General features: G+C 46.9%; 1 protein-coding gene and 1 pseudogene across 2 annotated transcripts in view; one reads left to right on the top strand and one right to left on the bottom strand.

Moving 5' to 3' along the window:
• Uroc1 (urocanate hydratase 1) overlaps nt 1–18,332 on the bottom strand; it is a 36,026-nt gene extending 17,694 nt beyond the window's left edge. The window contains exons 1-15 of the mRNA XM_004629475.2: nt 18,107–18,332; nt 12,324–12,454; nt 11,798–11,891; nt 10,733–10,792; nt 10,316–10,444; nt 10,090–10,151; nt 6,404–6,470; nt 6,166–6,309; nt 4,849–4,937; nt 4,648–4,710; nt 4,208–4,387; nt 3,670–3,767; nt 3,262–3,334; nt 2,661–2,782; nt 283–353 (exon numbers count right to left, since the gene is read on the bottom strand). Coding sequence (XP_004629532.1) covers nt 283–353; nt 2,661–2,782; nt 3,262–3,334; nt 3,670–3,767; nt 4,208–4,387; nt 4,648–4,710; nt 4,849–4,937; nt 6,166–6,309; nt 6,404–6,470; nt 10,090–10,151; nt 10,316–10,444; nt 10,733–10,792; nt 11,798–11,891; nt 12,324–12,454; nt 18,107–18,232 — 1,509 coding nt within the window. The 5' untranslated portion in view covers nt 18,233–18,332. The remainder of the gene's footprint in view (nt 1–282; nt 354–2,660; nt 2,783–3,261; nt 3,335–3,669; nt 3,768–4,207; nt 4,388–4,647; nt 4,711–4,848; nt 4,938–6,165; nt 6,310–6,403; nt 6,471–10,089; nt 10,152–10,315; nt 10,445–10,732; nt 10,793–11,797; nt 11,892–12,323; nt 12,455–18,106) is intronic.
• Nucleotides 14,980–16,065, top strand: LOC101566390 (annotated as a pseudogene). The gene has a single exon (XR_002820753.1). The product of XR_002820753.1 is annotated as a 28 kDa heat- and acid-stable phosphoprotein pseudogene (transcript).
• Nucleotides 18,333–21,350: the final 3,018 nt, after the last annotated feature.

Raw genomic sequence — 21,350 nt, 5'->3', positions numbered from 1 at the left:
CTCTCCCTCTCCCTCTCCCTCTCCCTCTCCCTCTTCCTCTTCCTCTTTATTTTTTTTGAACAAAGCCAGCCATTGCTTTTCTCACAATAGCCACCACAGGACTGTTGTGAATAGTTACACAGGGCCCAGTGTCTGCACCATTTCAGGGAACAGCAAGTTGGGTGCTACGTGCTGGACTGAGAATCTGTCAGCAGCACCTCACCTCTTGGCACTCTTCTGAAGGGTTGGCCTCCTTCACACCCTGCACCCACACCTGTGCCACCCCTAGGCTGGCATGCTCACCAGCTGGTGCTTGGCGGCTTCTCGGATCCATCGGATATTGTCCATATACTGCAGTTTCACGGATGCCTTCACTGTAGGGAGAGAAGGGAATGGTGTCACAGGACTGGGAGTCATTGCCAGGTAGCCCCCACCCTTCTGCAAGCTGTTTACCATGGGCACCTGCTGTGACAACCTCCGTGGAGCCAGCACCCAGGGCCAGGGAGCCCACCCATAACCCCCCCCCCCACCTTCCCCACTCTGGGAACTTGCAGTGCTGTGACCACACGAGTGGATGTGTGGGACTGTGCAACCCACTCTTGGCGTTGTGTCCATCCCTTCAGCTATAGCTAATCAGGGCTTCTGTATAACACCACCTTTCTCAGCACCAGAAACAACAGCTGGGGCTGGCTGTGAGACAATAAGAGAGTGTGATGCAGTAATCACGAGGGTAGTGGGTTAGAGGAACCAAAGATTCCCCCAAGAGGGTGACAGGCTGAGTCTTGCATGCTGAGAAGTAGTTGGCTACACAAGGCCTGGCAAGAACACAGCCCTGGCAGAAGGAAATGTCAATGCCAAAGCTGAGAGATGGGAATGAACTTGACCTATCCTGGGAGGGTAAGCGGAAGGAGTGTTGGCCACAGTGCATGGGATCCAGCTCATGTCCGCTCATGACAGCAGAATGAATAATTTTTTGGAAGTAATGTGAGTCAGTAGTTGACACAGATGTCATTAAAAATCTTACTTAAATGAAATTATATTGAATATTTATGTCAAAAGTGAAGGAATACTGGCTGGGACATGCTTTTAATTCCAGCAGTCTGGGAGGTTGAGGTAGAAAAGTTGCAAGTTCAAACCAAATCTTGGCAATTTAGCAACTTATCAAGATCCTGTCACAAAATGAATTTTTTTTTTTTTTTCCAGAACCGGGGATCGAACTCAGGCCCTTGCACTTGCCAGGGAAGTGCTTATTCCACTGAGCCAATGAAACATGAAATATTTTTTAAAAGCACTGGGGATGTAGCTTAGTGCAAAGGCCTTAGGTTCAATCCCTAGTACTAAGGAATAAAGGCAGTACTCACAACTGCATGTTACCTTATTGCTTTTTACTGTGATCTATGCTCTCAAGGTTATCTGTGTCTATCAACTCTGCCTTGTGAAGATGCCACAGAGCCAGATCACAGTCCCAGCATGAACTCAGCTGTACTGAGAGTATTTACACCACGATCATTAGCAGACACAACAACTTAGGTCTTCTTTACAGAGTGCTGGCTGTTAAATACTCAGGAGTTTACCTGCCCAGGGCTGGGCAGCTGTTTGAAGTCAGGGAGGCCTGGGGAGGCATAGGTCCAGATTTCCCTATGTTTGGGGCTAGAGGAGGCTCTAGCTGGGGCCAGGGGATGGCTCAGTAGAATAAATGCTTGCCTGGTAAATGCAAAGGCCTGAGTTTAATCCCTGGTTCCACCACAAAAAAAAAAAAAAGAGAAGGCTTTAGCTTCTGCTGTGACCACATCACCAGAACCAATACTCAGGGCCAGGGAGCCAATAGTCATCCAGGTTAAAGAGGCAGGCCCAGTTCTATATTCTAAGACAAATTAGGTAGATGCTGACTTAAAGAACATGTGAATGGACCAGGCAGGTTGGATGGGTCCCAAGGTACCCATGTTCATGAAAGACAGCTGATATGAATCAGCAGTGTTATTGACAGAAATCCAAGGTCAGTGCTCAAGGGCTCTCAGGGGCCAGGTGACGTGCAGCAGAGAAGGTGGGTCAGAGCGGGACTGTGGCAAGCCCCTGCCATGACTATTAGGTCATCTGGGCCTGAAGTTCCCTTCTGTTTTAGCCAATTTGAGTGGCTGCTATAGTTTAGATATGATATTTCCTCCAAAGCCCCCATATTGTGGCTTGGTTGCCAGCCTATAGTGCTATTGTCTGATGATAGAAGCTTTAGAGTATTAATTGGGGGTAGTCAGGTTTCTGGGAGTATACCATTGAAGGAAATATTGGGACTCTGGCTCCTTTCTGTCTTTATTTTCTTTTTAGCTGTTCTGCCACGTGCTTTCCCATGATGTGAGGCCTCACCATACACCCAAGGACAGTGGAGCCAGCTGACTATGGACTGAAACCTTTTAAACCGTGAGCTAAAATAAACCTTTTCTTCTGTTCAATTGATGTTTTCAGGTATCTTGTGAGGGGAAGCTGATTAACACAGTGGCCTTCTGTCATTTGAAATCAGAAGGTACATGTGAGAACATCTCTAGAGGATGATGGAGCATGTGGGGTCTGTGCTTTCAGGGCTCAGAACAATATGTGGGGCCAGGATCCTCCTTGCCAGGCACCCTTCAGAGGAAGGGGCTTTGGAAGACTAGCCCTCATGAGCATTCTTCTCCCAACAGTGTCACCTCCATCAACAATGGCCTTCTCCAGCACAGATGTGGCCAGCTTGTCTGTAACAGCCAGGTCCTGGGGGTCTCTTGATGTGCATACCCAGCGGAAAGGTCCAAATCCCTGGGAGAATATGTCCCTGCAGAGACAAGACCTCCTCACCTAGGGCTTCTGGGCAGGTGGTACCTTCTGCAGGTGCCCAGGGAAGAGGGGACACATATCCAGATGAGGCTCGACCTTTCAGGTCTCCAGTTCAACAGCAGTATCAGAGGGTCACCCTTACTGTCTGTCCCCACCTGTCTCCTACCACTGTCCCTTTCCCAGGCCTCTCCCACCCTCCCACACAGTCACTCCTGGCCCTGACTGCTGGCCTTCTTGGGCCTCCCTGTGGCTCTGCAGAAATTCTCTATACTTTTAGTTCCTCTTTGTCAGCATTTTATGGTGGGAATTCTGTCACCTTGTACCTGGCCACTGTGCAATCTTGTAAAGGTCTTATGCATGACCTCAGTGGTGGTCATAGTTGGAGGCTATTCAGACCTGAGTGCCAGGTCTCAGATTCTGAAAGGGGGTAGAAATAGCACTGGTACCCCAAACCTACCAGAACCCTCCATCACTTACCCCATAATGTGCTGGACATATGAGGGGTAGCGGAATTCTGTCTTGTTAGCACCCTTCTTTGCCACATCTGCTCCTGTGGACAGAATTGCCAGCCCAGGGGTAGGAGCCACAGAACCACCTCAGATGGTGATCTAAACAAATAACCCACTAGAAGAAGGGTTTTTTTTTTTTTTTTAAGTAAAAGAGGAGGAGCAAAATCTGAGTGCAACCTTGTTGAAACTGAAAAACTGAGAAACTGAGAAACTGAGACCCTCAGGTTCCCAGCTACCCAGCAAGGCCAGATTGCAGAGGAAAGACCTGGGTAGAAGCACAGTGAAGCCTCTCCTGGGCACATGCTGGGAGATCTCTGGTGGTGTGGATATGGAGCAGTAGGGAATGGAGCTTCCCAGCCGCCCTTCTCCCACCTACCTGCTCTGTGTGCCTCCAAAAGGAAAGCATTGCCGTAGTCCCAAAAGAAGAACCTTTCTTTGGCCAGCCTGTTGATGGCTGATATCTGCCTCCTTAGGCTGCAACAAGTAGGCCAGTCAACTCTACCCACTGGTACCCCAGTGAAGACTCCAAGCCCACCCCATCAAGCTGTGATCACACCTCCATCCTATCATCTGTTTAAGCCCTCTGTACCCTTCAAGACCCAACTGGCAGCCCCTACAGACAAGAATTTACTGCACATCAACCCATTTGGGCCTTGGAGGAAAAAGATGCAAACAGATGATTTAAGCCAACAGTTATGCTGAAGATTTTTGCAAATATTCCCAGTGTTCCCAGGAGGAAAACATATACATGACTGACTGACAGGAGGCAGAGGCTTGGACAGGTTAAGGTTTTGCCCAGTGTCACACAGCTGGTCCCTTGAGAAGCAGGTTTCAGCCAGAGTTGGGTAAGGTCTGCTGCCCAGACCAGAAGGTCCTGCTGTCACCACCCAGAGCAGCCCTGGGCCTGTCCTTACCTTTCTTGCACTAGGTCTTTGAAAGCAGGTGGGTTGGAAGCCATGAGATGCTGGGCCTCAACAAAACTGAGCTGCACAGGGTAGTATCCACCATTAAATGGGTTATGGCAGGAAGTCTGGTCTGACCCGAGATCTACCAATAGCTCTCCTGTGGTATCCAATTCATAGACGAGGCGCTCCCTGGGGAAGGAGGGCATGCAAGGTATGAGATCTGGGCTGAGGCAGGTCAGGTGGGGATTGCAGTCCATTTTTCACCCACACCCTGGAAAGGGCACTGATGGAAAGGCTGTCCTGGGCATAAGCAGGCATGGGGTCATACAAGGTGGGACAGGGCTGAGGTTTGAAGTTTGTGCCCTGAAAGTGTTTGATCAGGATCAGGAGCTTTGCTGGGAGGGCCTCACCTGGCACCCCAACATTACCAACTCCCAGCCTCTACTTACCAAAGATCCACTACATTCCCATGGTAACCAAGACTGAGCACCTCTTTCTTTTTCCTTGCTTCTCTAGAAGAACACAAAAGCAGATGACCTCTGACTTGCTGCGTGGTATGGGGCCCACCTATGACCAATTATCAGGGACTGAGGAGCCTCATGCAAAGCAACCCTGTGCTCGTCGCAGTGCTTGGGCATCAGCAGCTGTACCTGAGTCTTTCAATGCAGTGGTCCAAGCTGTCAGTCACTTCCATCAGCCAGCCTTGCTGGTGGCGTTTTGCAAGAGCTGCTTTATCAACCTCGGGTCATGAGACACAGGGTTACCTGTTACAAAGTGCCTGAAGTATATCATGCCCACTATTTAGGAGCTGTCTTCCACATAGGCACCCCACTTTTACAATACAGTCTTGGGGCAGGCACTATGAACTTCCTTACCCTACTTATTTCTTTTCTTATCTCTTTTGCTATCAGATACCAGATTGCACTCAGATGACACTGTTCAGCCCCAGCAGATGAACTACACTCAAATACAGCAACTGGTGTACTGTTCATGTTCTTATTCACAGATAAGAATATGCATCTGATTCAAGACTGACAAGTAAGATAAAGGGGTTTCAGAGATGATTTTCCTGCTAAAATAGTCACTCATGGCTGATATTTCCCTTCTTACTTCTTCCTGTCTTGTATGTTAATGGAATGGCTGAGGCTTGGTCAGAAATTTTGTATTCATGAAGGAGATGTTGAATCTGACATCAATGAGCTGCTGGGCCAATGCTGGTACTTTTAGTTACACAAGAAAAATGATATCCTCATGAAGTAAGTCAAAATCCTAGTTAAGTAAGCCGCTATACACATACTTTCTATTACTTGCAGCCCAACTCAGTCCTAACAAGTACAGGTATGTATGATACAGATTTAATGTCAAATAAGTACAAATCATACTGATTTATATCTTCAAGGCTTATCTCAAAGCTCCTCAGTTCTGCAGTATTCTGTTTTCCTTCTTATCCTTGGTACCCACCAAAGAGAGCTATGAGAGCCACAGAAGTTACGGGACCACCACCCATGAACCCCTCTACTGAGGGATGACTTGCCTCTTCTACCTGAATCTGTGCTGTTCAAGTTGGGGGGGGTCTACATTCCAGTTGGGGGATTTTACATTCATAAACATTTATTCACTCCCATCTAGAGTGCAGGAGTTTGATGGGATATAGGGGAACATCCATAAGTGGACACTCTCCGTTGGATGGGAGGGTAATCAGCAGGCATTGGCCTTGGATGGGCACTTCGAAAACAGGAAGCATTTAGACAGGGGCTTCTGGAGGGTGTGAGAGACAGCTGGGTAAAAGAAGATGAGAAGAGAGCTATAGGTGTGAGCAGGTCTGGAGGGAAGGAAAGAAGGAAGGAAGGAAGGAAGAAAAGAGGGAAGGAAGAAAAGAAAGAAGGAAGGAAGAAAAGAGGAAAGGAAGGGAGGACAGAAGGGAGAGAGAGGGAAAGGGACAAAGACAGAAATCTCCTGCCACTCACCTCTGCTATCACACCAATGCACCCCACGATGACTGCAGCCTTGGCCTGAGCTCCACTCATCCCGCCAAGTCCAGAGGTGACAAAGACCTTCCCAGCCAAGTCCTCAATGCCCAGGTACCGACGTGCAGCATTCAGCACAGTGAGCTGCAGGTAGGGGAGGCAGGGCACTCACTGCCCTCTCCTACCACATCCCCCACCCAGGCATCACCCTCTCAGCCAGGTGTGACCAGTCTCTCACCACTGTACCATGGACAATTCCCTGAGGACCAATGTAGCAGTAGCTGCCTGCTGTCATCTGTCCGTACCTGACCACCGAAAGAGAGAGCAAGCCAAGCAGGAAGCTGAGCCAGATTCCAGGCATAGCTTCTCCCAATCTCCGCTTTAGGAACTTGAAAATAAAATTTTAAATACCCTCAAAGGTATTTGTATGTGCTGCCCACTTTTTTTTTTACAAAAAGGAGAAAATATAACAGGCTACTGCCCTCCAGTTTTGATGCTTCCCTACATATGAGACTTTTTACAAACATATTTTATTTTCCTAAAAATTGACATGTAATTAGTTATGAAAATGCTATATACCCATGCTACATACTAATGCCCATGTAAAGACATGTGCATGAATATTCACAGCAATTGTCAGTGGCCAAAATCTGAAGCATCTGAAATGTTCATCCATAGGAGAAAAGAGAAACAAATTACAGCATATAAACATGACAAACTACTGTATGACAGAGAAAAAGAGCGGAGGCCCTGTTAAATGTGATGTGACCCAATAAAGGAGCCAGACAGGAGAGAGCATATCCTACAGGATTCCATTCAGGTGACACTCAGTAAACTTCTGAGGAATCTTCCTACTGGAAGGGAACATGGGAGATGTGGTGGGTCCGGACCTCATCAATTGGTTGTGGCATGGGTGCACACGTTTTTCAGAATTCTTTAAGCCTTGTGCACACTTTGCTGCTTGTTGCATTTCAGTGGGTGACGCTTAGTGTACTGTTTTGCTTGAGAGGTTTTTGGTATTCCGAAAATTTCCCTAAATGGCCTCATTCTGTAAATTTTGTTTCTGCAGCTTGTTTTACACCCAGTCCCCCACCCGTTGGGTTCTTTCCACAGCAGCACATAGAGACCCCCACTCATTTCTTTTCATGGCTTTACAGCATAGAACATGCAAGCCCACCAAATGTTCTTTACTCCTTGTTCTGGTAATCAGGACAACTTTGATTTTGCTGTAAGAACATTGCAGTATAACTTTTGCTTGCTTCCCTGAACCTGTATGTCAGTCATGTCCTTCAGGGTATTAATCAAGGAGGGGGGCCACTGGGTTTGTCAAGTACATTTTAAATATGATTACAAACTAAATTCCTAAGTGACTGTCACCAAGGCATAAGAATGGCTGTTTCCATCACTTGATAATTATCAAACATTTTACTTTTTAACAATGTGGGAAGAGATGGCATTTGCTGATGACTGAAGACCAAGATGCTCTTGGGGTACTGCATTTGCTTTTTTCCTTTGAAAATGTCAAGTTCATGTTTCTTCTACTGTGTCCCTTCCTCTAGACATTTTTCCCAGCCCCTTTTCTCTTGTGCATCAAGGATGCCTCCTCACTGACCTGTGTCTTAGTACCAAGTCTACCACACAATCACGCAGGGTACTTGACCACTCAGAACCTCTTTTTCTCTTTAAAAATAGGGTTATATTTCACTTATCATTAAAGGTTGCACTACTACTACAAACATAAGATAATAATGTTAATTTGATAAATATCCACCAGTGAGGCAGGTGGAATCATTAGACCCCGCCAGGGCTGCATGGAACCCCTCCTTGAGTTGCTCTCCCTGTTAGGTCTGTATTTACTTGAGCTTTGTGCTCAAGGGACACAGTGTCATAGTGTCTCAAGTGACATACTTAAGTGTCATAGTGCCAAGGATTTCACCTTTATCACTTCATTAATTTGTATACAACACTTAGATAGAGGAGCTATTAATGCTCCTGCACAATTGATACCCCAGACAGAGCTGGGAACTGAGTGAGATCACTGGTTGTCACCCAGTAATTCTTAGAGGCAAAGTTATGGGCACACAAGATTTATACTTCTGAAACACTGACACCAGTTCCTGGATGGCACTTCTAAGCATTTTCACCCTGGATGTGCCTACTTAGACTTCCACCAAGAACCTGCACCTGCCTATTTCTTCGTATCCTCATCAGCAGTGGATATTTCTGTGTTTTAGTTTTATCACCCTCCTAGTGCAAAGGCTTTGCTGGGAGTAGCACTTCTGAAATCACTTGACTATTCAAACCTTTTTCTACCCTTACTGGCAATTCTCATTTTATCTTTAGTCAGTCACTCCATAGCACCTTGAGTATACCTTTGAGTAATGCAGTCACACCAGGTCTGCCTCCTTTAGCTCTGCCCTCTCTTAACTTCAATCTTACATTTGCTAAACAGAGAACTGTGACTCACCTAGGGTCACAGTTATGAAACAGTGGATCAGGACATGGTCTCCCATCACTGACCCTACAGTTGCTTTCATAGGCTCAGTAAAGGTATTCAGGTCCAGCAATGTTAAAAACAAAAGTAACAACAGCTTCTTATGGTTAATAAAAAATATTAACTGGCAGGCTGGGGAGGTAGCTCAGTGGTCTAGGCTCCTGCCTGGCAAGTACAAGGCCCTGTGTTCAATCCCCAGTACCAAGAGGACAACAGTCATGACAACATTAGTTATAATCCTAAAGGACTAGAAAATCCAAATCAGAAGGTGAGTGGGATGCATGGAATTAAATGCCATTAAACACTGCCAGTCAAGAAAGAATAGGTTAGATCTATGTTTCCTGAAATGGAATAACCTCCAAGTTATCATTATCAAGTGAGGCCAATTTAATACCTACATTATAAGTCCACATACATGAAGAACACTTGGAAACATACAACAGACATTTAACTGGGCAGTTTGGAGCAAGAGAGATTTCCTTTTCACTGTAGTTCCTTTCACAATGTTTGATGAAGTAGTTTTTGATTCAGAATATGGACCAACTATATTACAAATGAAAACTTCAAATGCTACGCAGGGACACAAAGAAGCTCTCCAGGGCGATAGTACCTGAAAGGTAGGAGTTGAGTTGCTTAGGTGCACAATTTGTCAGAGCCCATCACACAGGGCACTCGGGATATGTGCATCTCATTACAGTATCCTTGTGGGTACCAGAGTCCTCACACATTCAAATGCATGAGATAAAATGGTGTAGCATTTTCACAGAATGTACATCTTCCTGTATATTTTGAATCATCTCTGGATTACTTATAATCCCCAACATAATATAAATATTATGTAAATAGTTATTGTATTGTTTGGGCAACAGTGATAAGAAAAATGTCTGCACATGTCCAGTGTACACATTTTTTTCACATACTGTTTTCAATGTACAGTTGGTTGAATCCAAGTATGTAGAATCATAGATACTGAGGACTAGTTGTATATGCAAATATCACTTCAAGAGAAAAAACCTAAACAAATATTGAATTTCATTCAGTAATACCTGAAATTTATCTTGAGATGCAACCAAAAGCAGATGAATCGGTGGGTGGAAAGAGGGACCAGTAGATAAATATGTGCTAAAGTGAGCCTAATAGCACATTAATTATAGAATTTTGATGGTGCTTACTACATATTTATTGTGTTTGAAATTGATCGTAATAAGGTCTTTGGAAAAGTCAGTCTTAAGTTGTATGTTCTCTTGCTTAGATGTATATAAAAATGTAGGTATTTACATAAATATAATAGGGGATTTATAAAAAGTTAAATTAGTATGTTACAGTGCTGTGATCATGTTCTTCAAAAATTATATATAATACCACACTGTTTTATAATAAAGTATGATTAGGAAGGAAATCCATGTTAATAAACTAAAATAGTGACTTACATTGTGACTCCCAAGGCAAAGAGCTTCTCGTACTCTGTCCTGGAGGAATAGTTGGGAATGACCTGAGAAACAGGGAGAGAACAGACGGGAGGGGCCCAGGCTCAGAGCCATAGGACACTGCCTCTGAGCAGTTTCAGGGTCACTCGGCTCTCTTCCCTGCCCCCAGCACCCCCTTTCTTCTGGCCCAAGGCTTGGGCAGGTACAGTGCCTACTACTTCTGACCCACCATCCCGTTGGTGATGACCAGTCTTGGGGCGCCAGGGCTGCTGGGGAAGAGGCCCAGCGGATGTCCACTGTACATGACCAGAGTCTGATCTTCAGTCATCTTTGACAAGTAGTACATGGTCAGCCAGAACTGAAGGGCAGCAAACATACAAGATTTTGTAAACATAAACCACCCCACAGCTTCTACACCATGCCCAGGACCAGACGCCTGCAGGCCCGGGGTGGCCCTGTCCTTCCAGGTCCCCAGCATACTCCACTGACTCTTGGGTCTTTCAGTAAGATTGCCCTCATCCATTCTTATAATGGCAACATCCCCAAATAAGCCCCAGTGGTAGAGTCTTGGGCACATAGGAAGCAGAACCCTAGATTTGTCAGTTTCTCCTAGGGAGATAGGTGTGAGGCCACACATCCACTATACCTGAGCCCAGTTGCTGAACACCTGTCCATTTCCGCCATATGTCACCAGCTCCTGGGGAAACTGGAAAAGACATGGAATCATCTGAAAAGAGGTCTTAGGAGTGGCTTTGGGGCTGTAAACAGTGAGGGGAGCAGGGAAAGGAAGGACCCCGAATCCCTTGGTTGGGTACAATGGGAGAAGAAGAAGGAGAAGCAAGCAGCATGAGGCTCAGTGACAGCTGCACCTGCAAGAACATTGTTGCCTCTGTGACTGGATAAGGGCTCTTCATGAGATTAGGGTTAGAGGTGGGCTTGGGGTCATTTTGGCACCTCTGCCTGATGTTAATATCAAGGTCAGTTTGACCAGAGTCTCAGGCCAGGACCTGTTCTCACTTGCTAGACCAGTTAAATGTTAGCAACAATTGCCTTTAAGGAAGTATGTGGACTGACTCTTGGAGGCTATCTTTCTTCAAATATGGGTAATATACAGACTGGCCGTCACAGCAGGCTCAGGTCAGGCATGTTGTATGTGGCCAGACTACACTGTCTAATATGGCAACCACCAGCCATGTGTGGCAACTAGCACTGCTCTGCTCTGCTTTAGAAATACATGATTTCACATACTCAGTGTGAAAAATGTATAAAATAGCTCCTTAATAGTTTTATATTTATTATATGGTAAAATACATGTTAGGGTAAATATCATATAAAATCTGTTTCTTATCTTTCCACATAATGATGAGAACACTTGGCTAGGTATGTAGCTCAGTGGCAGAGTATTGTCTTACATGTGTGAGGCTTGGAGATCTGTCTCCAACAAATGAACAAAACCAAAGAAAAAAAAGAAAATTTAAAATTACAGGTATAGCTATCATGTTGATGTTGATATTCTGGTTCTGATGTTATCTCAGAGTTACAGAAGGAGTAACCATGAAAGAGAAGCCAGGATAAGGATATGGGGGCCTTTGTATTGGTTTTATAACACTGGTGAATCTAAAAGTAAGTCAAGAGCTTGAAAGCATTACATGTGTGTCTCGTGTCACATTTGTATTGCATAGTGCTGGGTCTCAGTTTCCCCAGCCATTACCTGAGCTACTGCGTGGTCCAGATTGTTCATGATCATGTGCATGATGGCTGCAGCAGCTCTTGTCCGGCAAGGGTACTGATCGATTGGGTAGGCCCTGCAAGGGGAAGTCTGGGCATGACAGTGGGCAGCTGCCAGGCTTTCCTTCCTGCTAAAGGGCAGAACCCACCTTGCCATATCATCTGGCCACACAGGTACGGACAGTGAGACCTGATACCTGCAGCACTTGCTAGGAGCCTCAGCACATCTGTCTGTACTAACTGCATACTAAGGTCCATCCCTCTGGTGCTCAGGTAGTGTGAGCTCTCACATGGCCAGGAACAGGGAACTCGGGGCCATGCTACCCAGATTACTTTCTCTCATCACTCTGAAGATGACAGGCCCCCAGCCCCTCCCACCATCCTCTCCCTGATTGAGGGGATGACTCACTATGACACCTCCAGGTGGGCCCTGTTTCTGACAGATGAGACTCCCTGCATTTCATGATCTGTAGCACAGCCCTCTGTAACTCATGACTGACAGTGCTCACTTCATTTCAATGCTGGGACAGAACCGGTACATGTAGATGTGTCCATAGAGTCGCAGCTCCTGGGCAAACTCCTGGGCCAGCAGTTCCTGGACATCAGGTGGGAAGTAGCGTAGGGCATTCCTCAGTGCCAACTGGGGAGGAAAGAAGGGAGGGTGCGCTAGGCAGCTGAACAGGGGTGTCCAGGCCTGGATTCCCTTATGCTGTACTATCTTCCCTCCTCACTTGGATTTTCCTCTGCTCCACTTAGACATGTGTTGATCCACTCTAGGACCACTTTGTTCACACTCCAGGCCCATTTGCACTCTCACCTGCTACAGGAGGCCTTCCTTGATTGTGCCCCATGCCCTTCAGGAAAGTGGACTTAGCCCCTTCTTCTTTTTGCTCACTGTGGACCAGCCCCAGGGATTAGGCTGTTGGGAGTGAGACTGAGGCAAGGCCAGAGAGGGGTCTGGGGTTTGTGGCTTTGAGAGCAGGGAGGATGTTGCCTCAGGAGAAGAGCTGACACTTCATGCAAGTACAGAAGCAACCTCATGACCAAATAAGTAAGGAGTTTGGAGGCTGCATTCTCAGCTAGGTAGCTTTGGGCAATGCACAATGTACATGCATAGCTCCTAGTGGATGTGTCCAACTTGGCCTGACTCTCCCAGCCCCCAGCATGCTTGCCTGCTGAAGCACTGTTCTCTGCAAGGAACTCAGCTCAGCACTGAGGCTGACACAGGAAAGGAGATCAGGTAGGATAAGCAATTTTGCAGGCCCTGGAGACATCTGGAGACACACCCAAAATTTACAATGACTCTTGGAACAGCTCAGCCCACTGAGATGCAGGACTGGCAAAAGCTTTAACCACAGATGTTCCTTGGGATCTTCCCACTTAATGTCCCCTGCCTTCTCTCCATGCCTATGAAAGGGAAACATTTCTCTTTGTTTGGGGCAGGTCTTATAGCTCTCTGTTTCTCTGAATCCAGGCACAACAAATTCCATGCCATGTGCCTTTCCACAAGCCTGGTGGTCTCTGTTCCTTATTTATCTTACACTAGGAGACATGGACAGAACCTGGGGCTGGGGATAGGAGGTCGAGAGAAAGGAGAGCCCCCCTGAAGAGCTTTTGCTGAACCAGGGAAAGTAGCTCAAACCTCCTTTCTGACCAGTCACTCTTCTCCCTCAGGCCCCTCGTGCTCCAGGTTCTACCTTCTGGCCTTGGCACTGATGCTTCCAACCGAAAGCTCCCTCTGTGGGCCTAACTTCTTAGGAGATCAGATCTGACTTGAAGTCCCCTTCCACAGTGCTGGGGATAGAATTCCCCTTCCACAGTGCTGGGGATAGAATTCCACAACTTATGCACACAAGGCAACCACTCCTCGACCAAGCCATATGCACAGCCCCAACTTTAGCTTCACCTTTTAGACTCCTGGCCTCCATCTTTCTGCCTTTGGTTCTTTTCAGAACTTTTCACTATGGGTCCTGTAATCTCTCTGTTTCTTTCTTATGCCTCATATGATTCAGGAGGCTCTGAGGCCCAGTGGTCCACGTCAGTTTGCAGCATGGGTTGGAGCAGGTGAGGTAGGGTGGGAATCTGGGAGATGCCTAGGTCTCTGGACGAACATTGCAGCCACTTATTCATTGAGCTAACTGTGGCTAGTCAGCTGCTCTGGGGTGAGGGAAAGAAGGAGCTAGGTGTGGTGTATTTGTTCACTCACTCAACAATTAAAGGAGGGCTGCTGTGAGGCTGGCTGATTCATATGGGCTGGAGACAGCAGGCAGGAGAGACAAGCGCTCAGAACTGTGCACTGGGAACACTAGCATTTGGTAAAGACACTCATTAAAAGAAAAGAAAAGGGAAGCAAGCCAGGGTGCAGGGATGGCTGTCAATAAGGTGGTCACTGGATTGAAAAAGCGGCTCCTCCCACAGCTCTACTCCTCAGAGACACAAGTCACCTACTCCTACTCCGAGGAATCCCTACCCTTCAAGCAAAAGGCAGCACACTTAAGCAAAGCTCAGGTGGCAGCTTCTCAGGTCCTGGTGTTCTGCCACCACCAGCGCACTACAGGCTGGTCACCATCATGCAGACACACTGGTGTCACCTGAGGGACAGACAGCAGCCCTGTGTGTGTGTGTGTGGTCTGGTGACTAAAGGCAGGCATCCAGCATGGAGGTGATCAAGGAGGAGGAAACTTAACCCCTACCTCAACATCTGTTGAGCTGAGCCAGGTATGGAGAAAGAAGGGGAAGGGCACCCCCCACCCCCTCTCCTCTAGACCCTCCCTACCTGTCCAACACCCTCCAAGTACTTTCCCCCAGTGCTTCCTCCTGTTATCTGCCCTAGCCCTTCCCTGCCACTTCATAGCCCCATGCACCCCTCCCCCCAACCAAACAGGCCCTTCCTCCTTTTTGGGTAGTCTTCAGGGGAAACTCTAGGCCACTTCCACGCAAAAAGAATAATCTTTCTCTGCGGGTAGTGGAGTTGCTTTGTGTGTTAATGGGACTTGATCCCAGGACCTTGGCACTGAGCTACATCCCTAACTTTTTTTGTTATTGTTGTTAAATCTTGAGACAGGGGCTTTTTTTTTTTAATTATAATTTTCTTTTATTTTAAAGAGTGAAAACAAGGTCGTGATGGCGGCGGCGACGGTGGCGCGCTGAGCGGACTGGGCCGGATGGAAGAAGTAGAGCTTGAAGTGTTTCTGGTTCCTGTGTTATTTCGAGGATCCACCGCCGCCGCAGCCACTGAAGCCGCGATGCCTAAAGGGAGAAAAGGAGGCCACAAAGGCCGAGCAAGGCAATATACGAGCCCTGAGGAGATTGATGCCCAGCTGCAGGCTGAAAAGCAGAAAACCAGGGAAGAAGAGGAACAAGTAGAAGGTGGAGATGGGGCTGCAGGTGACCCCAAAAAGGAGAAGAAATCTCTAGACTCTGGGGAGAGTGAGGATGAGGATGAAGACTACCAGCAATAACGCAAAGGTGTGGAAGGGCTCATTGACATCGAAAACCCCAACCGGGTGGCACAGACAACCAAAAAGATTACACAACTGGATCTTGATGGGCCAAAAGAGCTGTCAAGGAGAGAACGAGAAGAAATCGAGAAGCAGAAGGCAAAAGAACGCTACATGAAAATGCATTTAGCTGGTAAGACAGAACAAGCCAAGGCTGACCTTGCCCGGATGGCAGTCATCCGGAAACAACAACGGGAAGAGGCCGTGAGGAAGAAGGAAGAGGAGAGGAAAGCAAAAGATGACGCAACTTTGTCGGGAAAACGGATGCAGTCACTTTCCCTGAATAAGTAAGCGTTGCCTATGGGAAGAGAGGCCAGGGAACCGGGCCGCGCTGCCAGGACCGCTGCTGCGTCTCGTCCACCTTGTGCCCTGGCACCGCTGCAGCAGCCCCTCATGGCCAGAAACCCCCACGGCCTGGTGCCGCCTCTTCATCTTGGCACAGAAATTGTTCGAGGGTATGGGGGGCTGGGGGAGGGGGCAGCTGCTATCTTTTGAGACAAAAAGATGCAGGACAGCATTTCATATGTAACCATTTGAATGTTTTTGCTGGTTTTAGAATTCAGAACCTGGTTGGGGGGTGCCTGGGAGGTGGGTCAGAAGAGCTTCCATTTGTTTGGTAAATCGCACGTTAATGGATGGCAGTGCCGGTGGCACCTGCTGGCACGTGCAGCCACCAGCCCCAGTCTGTGCTGCCTGGGTGCTTACTCGGAGAAGGGTTGTGCCTTGGGTCCCATGGCTTCTCTGTCCCTGGCCAGTGGCCTCCAACTGGGCCCTTTTCTCTGCCCTTCCCTGCCCTGTTCTCACATATTTGTCCAGGGCTACTACCCATTTTTAACCCAACCCATCGATCATTTCAAGAAACCTCCGTTGACTGTGCAGCACCCAGGCAAAACCTGCTCCACAAATCCAACTTGTGTATTTGGCAGATTAAACTTGACATTATCGAAAAAAAAAAAAAAAAGTAAAAACAAGAACAAGAAAAACAAAAGCAAAGACAGAAACAGGGTAACATGTAACAAAACATACATAACAGATTTTCAAAACAAGAATAGCTTATTAACAGTGATTGATATATTTTCTATTTTTATCATTAAATCTGTTGCTCAGATTAACAGATATAGTTATGCAAGATGGGACATATGATTGAATATTACCACATGCTTTCAAGAAATCTTAAATTTTTGTTCTTGATTCTCATTTTATTTTACTACCTTAAAAAAAATTACTTTAAAGAGTATAGTAATAATTGATAGGACATTAGAAACAGTACACATTTAGAAGACCAAGATGACAGGTATTTCAAGTATGGTTTTAGTATTACACATAGCTGCCCTCAATGTAGTTGCTGAGTTCACAGATATCAACATGGAGAGTTAGTCAGGGTGAGAATTCTACCCATTAACTGCTATTTTCAAAAACTTGACAGAAATTCTTAGGATTATTGCTTTATCCAACTTGTATACATGTATGGTTTTGCCCCTACCTTGTTTCCTAATTTTTCTTCTTTCTCTCTCTTTGTTTTTTTCCCCATAATTTTATTGAGAAACAAATAGCAGTGAGACAGTTTCAAACCAAATTGGTAGGACAGTTTCAATAATTAACACATTGCATACATTCTTCCTAGGAGACAGGGGCTTTTTAAGTCCCTGAGTTGCCCAGGAGGAACTTGAATTTACAATCCTCCAGCCTCAACCTCCCAGAGTACTGCGGTTCCAGCTATGTGCCACCATGACCAAGATTTATCTTTTTAAAAAATTTAATTTAATTTAAATTTTAATTTTTTTTTTTTTTTTGTATTTTAGGGAAGGGTCTTCAGGGTGTTCAGGGTCTTACTACTAGATTGGACTCATAGTGATCCACCTGTTTACAGCCTCCCAAGAGCTGGGATTAGAGCCACGCGCCACCATGCCCAGTCTCAATTGCCATCTCAGCATGCCCCAGGGGCAGGGCCAGCATGGCAGGCCCGGGGATAGAACCCCCCACCCCTGTGCCTGGAATTCATTTTTAAACTTTGTCTTTATTGGTATTTTCTACTTTCCTCCCACTGTTTTTGAAATTCTTCTTAAAGAAAAAGTAGGTAGAAAACTCTTACACAGTTGTTTCACCTTCATTATTTCATTTGTTCTTCTGCACAACTCTGTCTTTAAAATTTTTCATCCCTAGTTTACAAATGAGAAAAGCCAGCCTCCTAGAGCATCAGCGACAGGGCCGGACAGCCTGGGGACTGCTGGTGTGTGCACCCATTCACCTGGGTCTGTGTCCTGTCAGTGAAATGGGAGTGACCAAATGGGGGCCTGCCTGGCCTGCAGTTCTCCGCAGCACCCATCTTGCTCTCGGGGTGACATCTGCATGGACATCCGCTCCAAGATGGGGAAGGGACATTCACAAATGGGAACAAGGAGCTTGTCTATTGGCAGCAGAAGACAACAGACACATCAGGCAGTGTTTGGCCTGGGCAAGGTACACATTCCATGCTGGGATTGGCCCACTTCACACCCTCCTGGTTCCTCCTCCCGTCAGAGGTGGCCACACCACCATCACTTACTGTCTCGGTGACCTTGAGCCTCAGGGTCCCTTCACTTGTAAATGGGGACTGTAATTCTGAATCTTAGGATGGCCATGCCTAAGAAATATCAGGTGTGGCACAGTGTGGCACATATTTCTCCTTCCCCTATGGCTTTTGGAGGCCAAGGCGGGCAGTTGAGGGCAAGAAGTAGGGGGTGCCTTCCTGGACTACCTGGCAGGCACCTAGAAGACACTAGGCCCCAGGAGGCATGAGTGGGACTTCTTACCTGCTCCTCTAGAGGGCTGAGGCCAGGGGTCCTGACGGGGGCATGTGGCACCCCAGCCCAGCGTCCGGGGTTCTGTGGGAGGGGTCTCAAGGGCAGGCCGGAGCACAGCATCTGGAGACTGGACATATCTGCTGAGTCTAGGTGGAGACCAGCACTGTGGGGAGGCTGGGAGGACACGGAACAATCAAGAGTCAGCAGGAGGGGGGCCTCTAGCCCCAGGGTCACCTCCTCCAGCCCCTCATTGGGTCCAGCACCTGTGGAAGGAGCCACGTGTGGGTCACAGGGGCAGGTCCTTGGGTCACTGGCTGATAGGAGTGTTGATTTAGGGGGAGGAGCAGGCTTCCTGGTAGGGAGACCTGAGATAGATGGGGGTCTGCTCATGCTTCAAATGGGGTGACCTGGAGGGGATTATATTTAGGATATGCTCTGAGGAGCTGGAGGGGCTTTGGTATCGTGGCTTGCTCTGGCAGTTTTATGGGATTACACCAAGGTGGCAATATTGGAACTTGTGTCCTGATAACATGGAACCACGTGACATGGAACTTGGCACAGGCTCTGCAGAAACCAGAGTCTCCTGTGCATCCCTTCCTTGGCCCCTGAGAGGGCCGCTGCCTGGGTGGCAGCTGTGATAGGACTCCCCGCACAAACTTGTATGCCCTCCTTGGTTCCCAGGGAGCTTTAGGGTGCTGCACTTCCAAAACTCTTTGTGATGTACTGCCTGAGGGATGGACCTCATCCTCCAATCCATGAACAATTCTGCAAGAAAGTAGTCCTCACTAGCCCTACGCTACAGAGAGGGAAACTGAGGCCCAGGTCGCCCTCATACAGCCAGGCAATGGCCACAGTTGAATCAGAACACTTCTGGAAAGTAACACCTGGGTGGGAATCCAGCTGTGTTCCTGATTAACTTTGTGACCTCTGGCCCCTCTCCAATCTACGTAAGTGGACAGTAACCAAATGCTCAGGAGAGGGTGGGTCTGAGCAGGGAGCTGACAGTTTCTACCTTTGAGGCTGTGCTTCTCTGAGCATATCACATGACAAGGCAGTTCACTTCTCTGTCACACCTACCCTGAGAGGTGCTCTGTCCCATTTCATGAATGAGGAAACTGAGGTCAAGGGGGTCAATGGGGTGAAGCTTGGCTCAAGCTGTTTTGGAACCCAGAAGTCTGAGTCTAGCCACCCTCTGGGCTGCTTCTGTGCTCTCAGGATACAATGAGGGGATGTTGTGACATCCTTTATATATTGTAAAGGGTTAACAGAATTTTGTGCCTTAACTGTGGGAAATTATTAAAAGAGCCTTGTGCTTCCTGTTATCTACGCTAAGAAATGTATTCTCCCTCTTGGCTCAAGGCTGTTTAACAATAAATAACTTTCTTGTCAAGGCAGCAAAGCTGAAACAAACTCCCTCCCTAACCATCTCCTATAATGTGGTCAGCTTAAGATGCATCTTATAAAAATATGTATTTATCACTAAGCTGTGAAAGACCCTTTAGTTACAAACTGTTTGCAGCTGTGTCAAATGAATGTAGTTTTCTGTTGTTCTCTGCTAGATAACAAATTTGCTTACCAAACTGAATGTGATTTCTGTTATAAATACCCCCCCTGCTACCTACGTTTGGGTGCCGATCAGTCTTCTCTTGCGTGAGAAATGGCTGATGGACCTGAGCTCAGTAAATAAAAGGCTCTGTTCAAATTTCTATCTGGCTCCTATCTAGAATATATATCTATATATCTATATCTATATATCTATATATCTATATATCTATATATCTATATATCTATATATATATATATCTCCAGTTCCTAAGACCCTTGTATATAGGAACATTTGTTCTTTGCCCTAGAGTTCTTGACACTGAGTTAGTAAGTCTCTTGGAACTTCCTGGGTGTTGGAGCAAATTGCCAAGGTGAAACGACTCCTGGTGGGCTTCCCAAGGCTCTTGGTTGCCAAGAAACTCCACTTCCAACCCTGACAGAGAAGGGTGAGTGCTGAAGGTTGAGTTCATCATTAATGGCCAAGGATATAATCAGCCATGCCAATGAATGCAGCTTCCATAAAAATCCAAAGGACCAGGTTTAGACAGCTTTTGGCTGGCTGAATATCTGGAGGTTCCTGAGGGGTGGCATGTCTCAGGTGGACTTCTCACCCCTTTTCCAGACCACATCTGTGCATCTCCTCCATGAGGCTGTCCATCTGTATCCCTGGTGATGTCCTTTATAATGAGTCTGTAAATACAAGTCAAGTATTTCCCTGAGTCTGAAGTCATTATTTAGCGAATAAATCAAACCTGAGGAGGGAGTCATGGAAGCTCCAATTTATAGCCAGTAGTTTGGAAGCACAGGCCACAATCTGTGCTTGCAATTATCATCTCAAGTAGAAGGCCCTCCTGTGGGAATGAGCCTTCAATGGTGGGATCCAATTCAGTCTCCAAATGGAGTCAGAATTGAGTTGAATTTGAAGACACCCTACTCTGGTGTCTGCTGAAAAATTGGTTGTTTATGGACTGAAAACTCCACATATGATCTAATGAGCAGCACATGATGCATGTGAATGCGAAGGAAACTCTCTCTCCCTTCCTCATCACCTACAGGGATGCTGCCTTGCGGGATGGGTCAGCAGAAGCCACTCAGGCCTGCCTTCTGCCATTTCCTCTGTTTGTTCCATCTCTTCAGCATACTTGAATGAGCACCTCCTTGTGTCAGGCACTCATTCAGCCCTGGGTAATAGAATGAATGAGACATGAGTCCTTGTTGTACCCTCTGTGCCAGAGCACTACACATAGCATGGGCCCAAGTAGCCAGCACCAGTGTCTGTCTGTCCATGGGCTTCTGGTACCCTCAAGCTGCCTCTTTCTGCGCAGAGTGCAGGAGGAGAGGGCTGGGAAATTGGCAGCCCCGTTCCTTCTGCCCAAGTAATGACTGTGAGGCACACCCCTGGCCCCCAAGTTCCAGCAGGCCTGCCCACCAGGGTGGGGTCATGCCTTGGCAGTTGCTTTCCCTTCTGACTTACTTCCTGATCCCCTTGACAGGCATATCTTCACTAAGCTCTCTGTGCCAAGCCCTGGTCTTAGGGTTTGTTTCTGCAGAAGACCTCATCAACTGATGGCTCAGGAAAAGTCAGAAGTCCTAATAGTTTTGGGGAAATGTCCTGATTTTTTTTCTTTTATTTTTTTCTTTTCTTTTTTCTCTTTATTTATTTACAAAATCTCAAAACAAGATTTTAGGAGAGTAACAATGGTTAGTA

Source organism: Octodon degus, unplaced genomic scaffold (genome assembly GCF_000260255.1).
Source record: "Octodon degus isolate 3935 unplaced genomic scaffold, OctDeg1.0 scaffold00030, whole genome shotgun sequence".
In the NCBI taxonomy this organism is placed as follows: domain Eukaryota; kingdom Metazoa; phylum Chordata; class Mammalia; order Rodentia; family Octodontidae; genus Octodon; species Octodon degus.
Note: the sequence above shows the minus strand (reverse complement) of the source record. Positions and strands in the feature narration are given on the sequence as shown.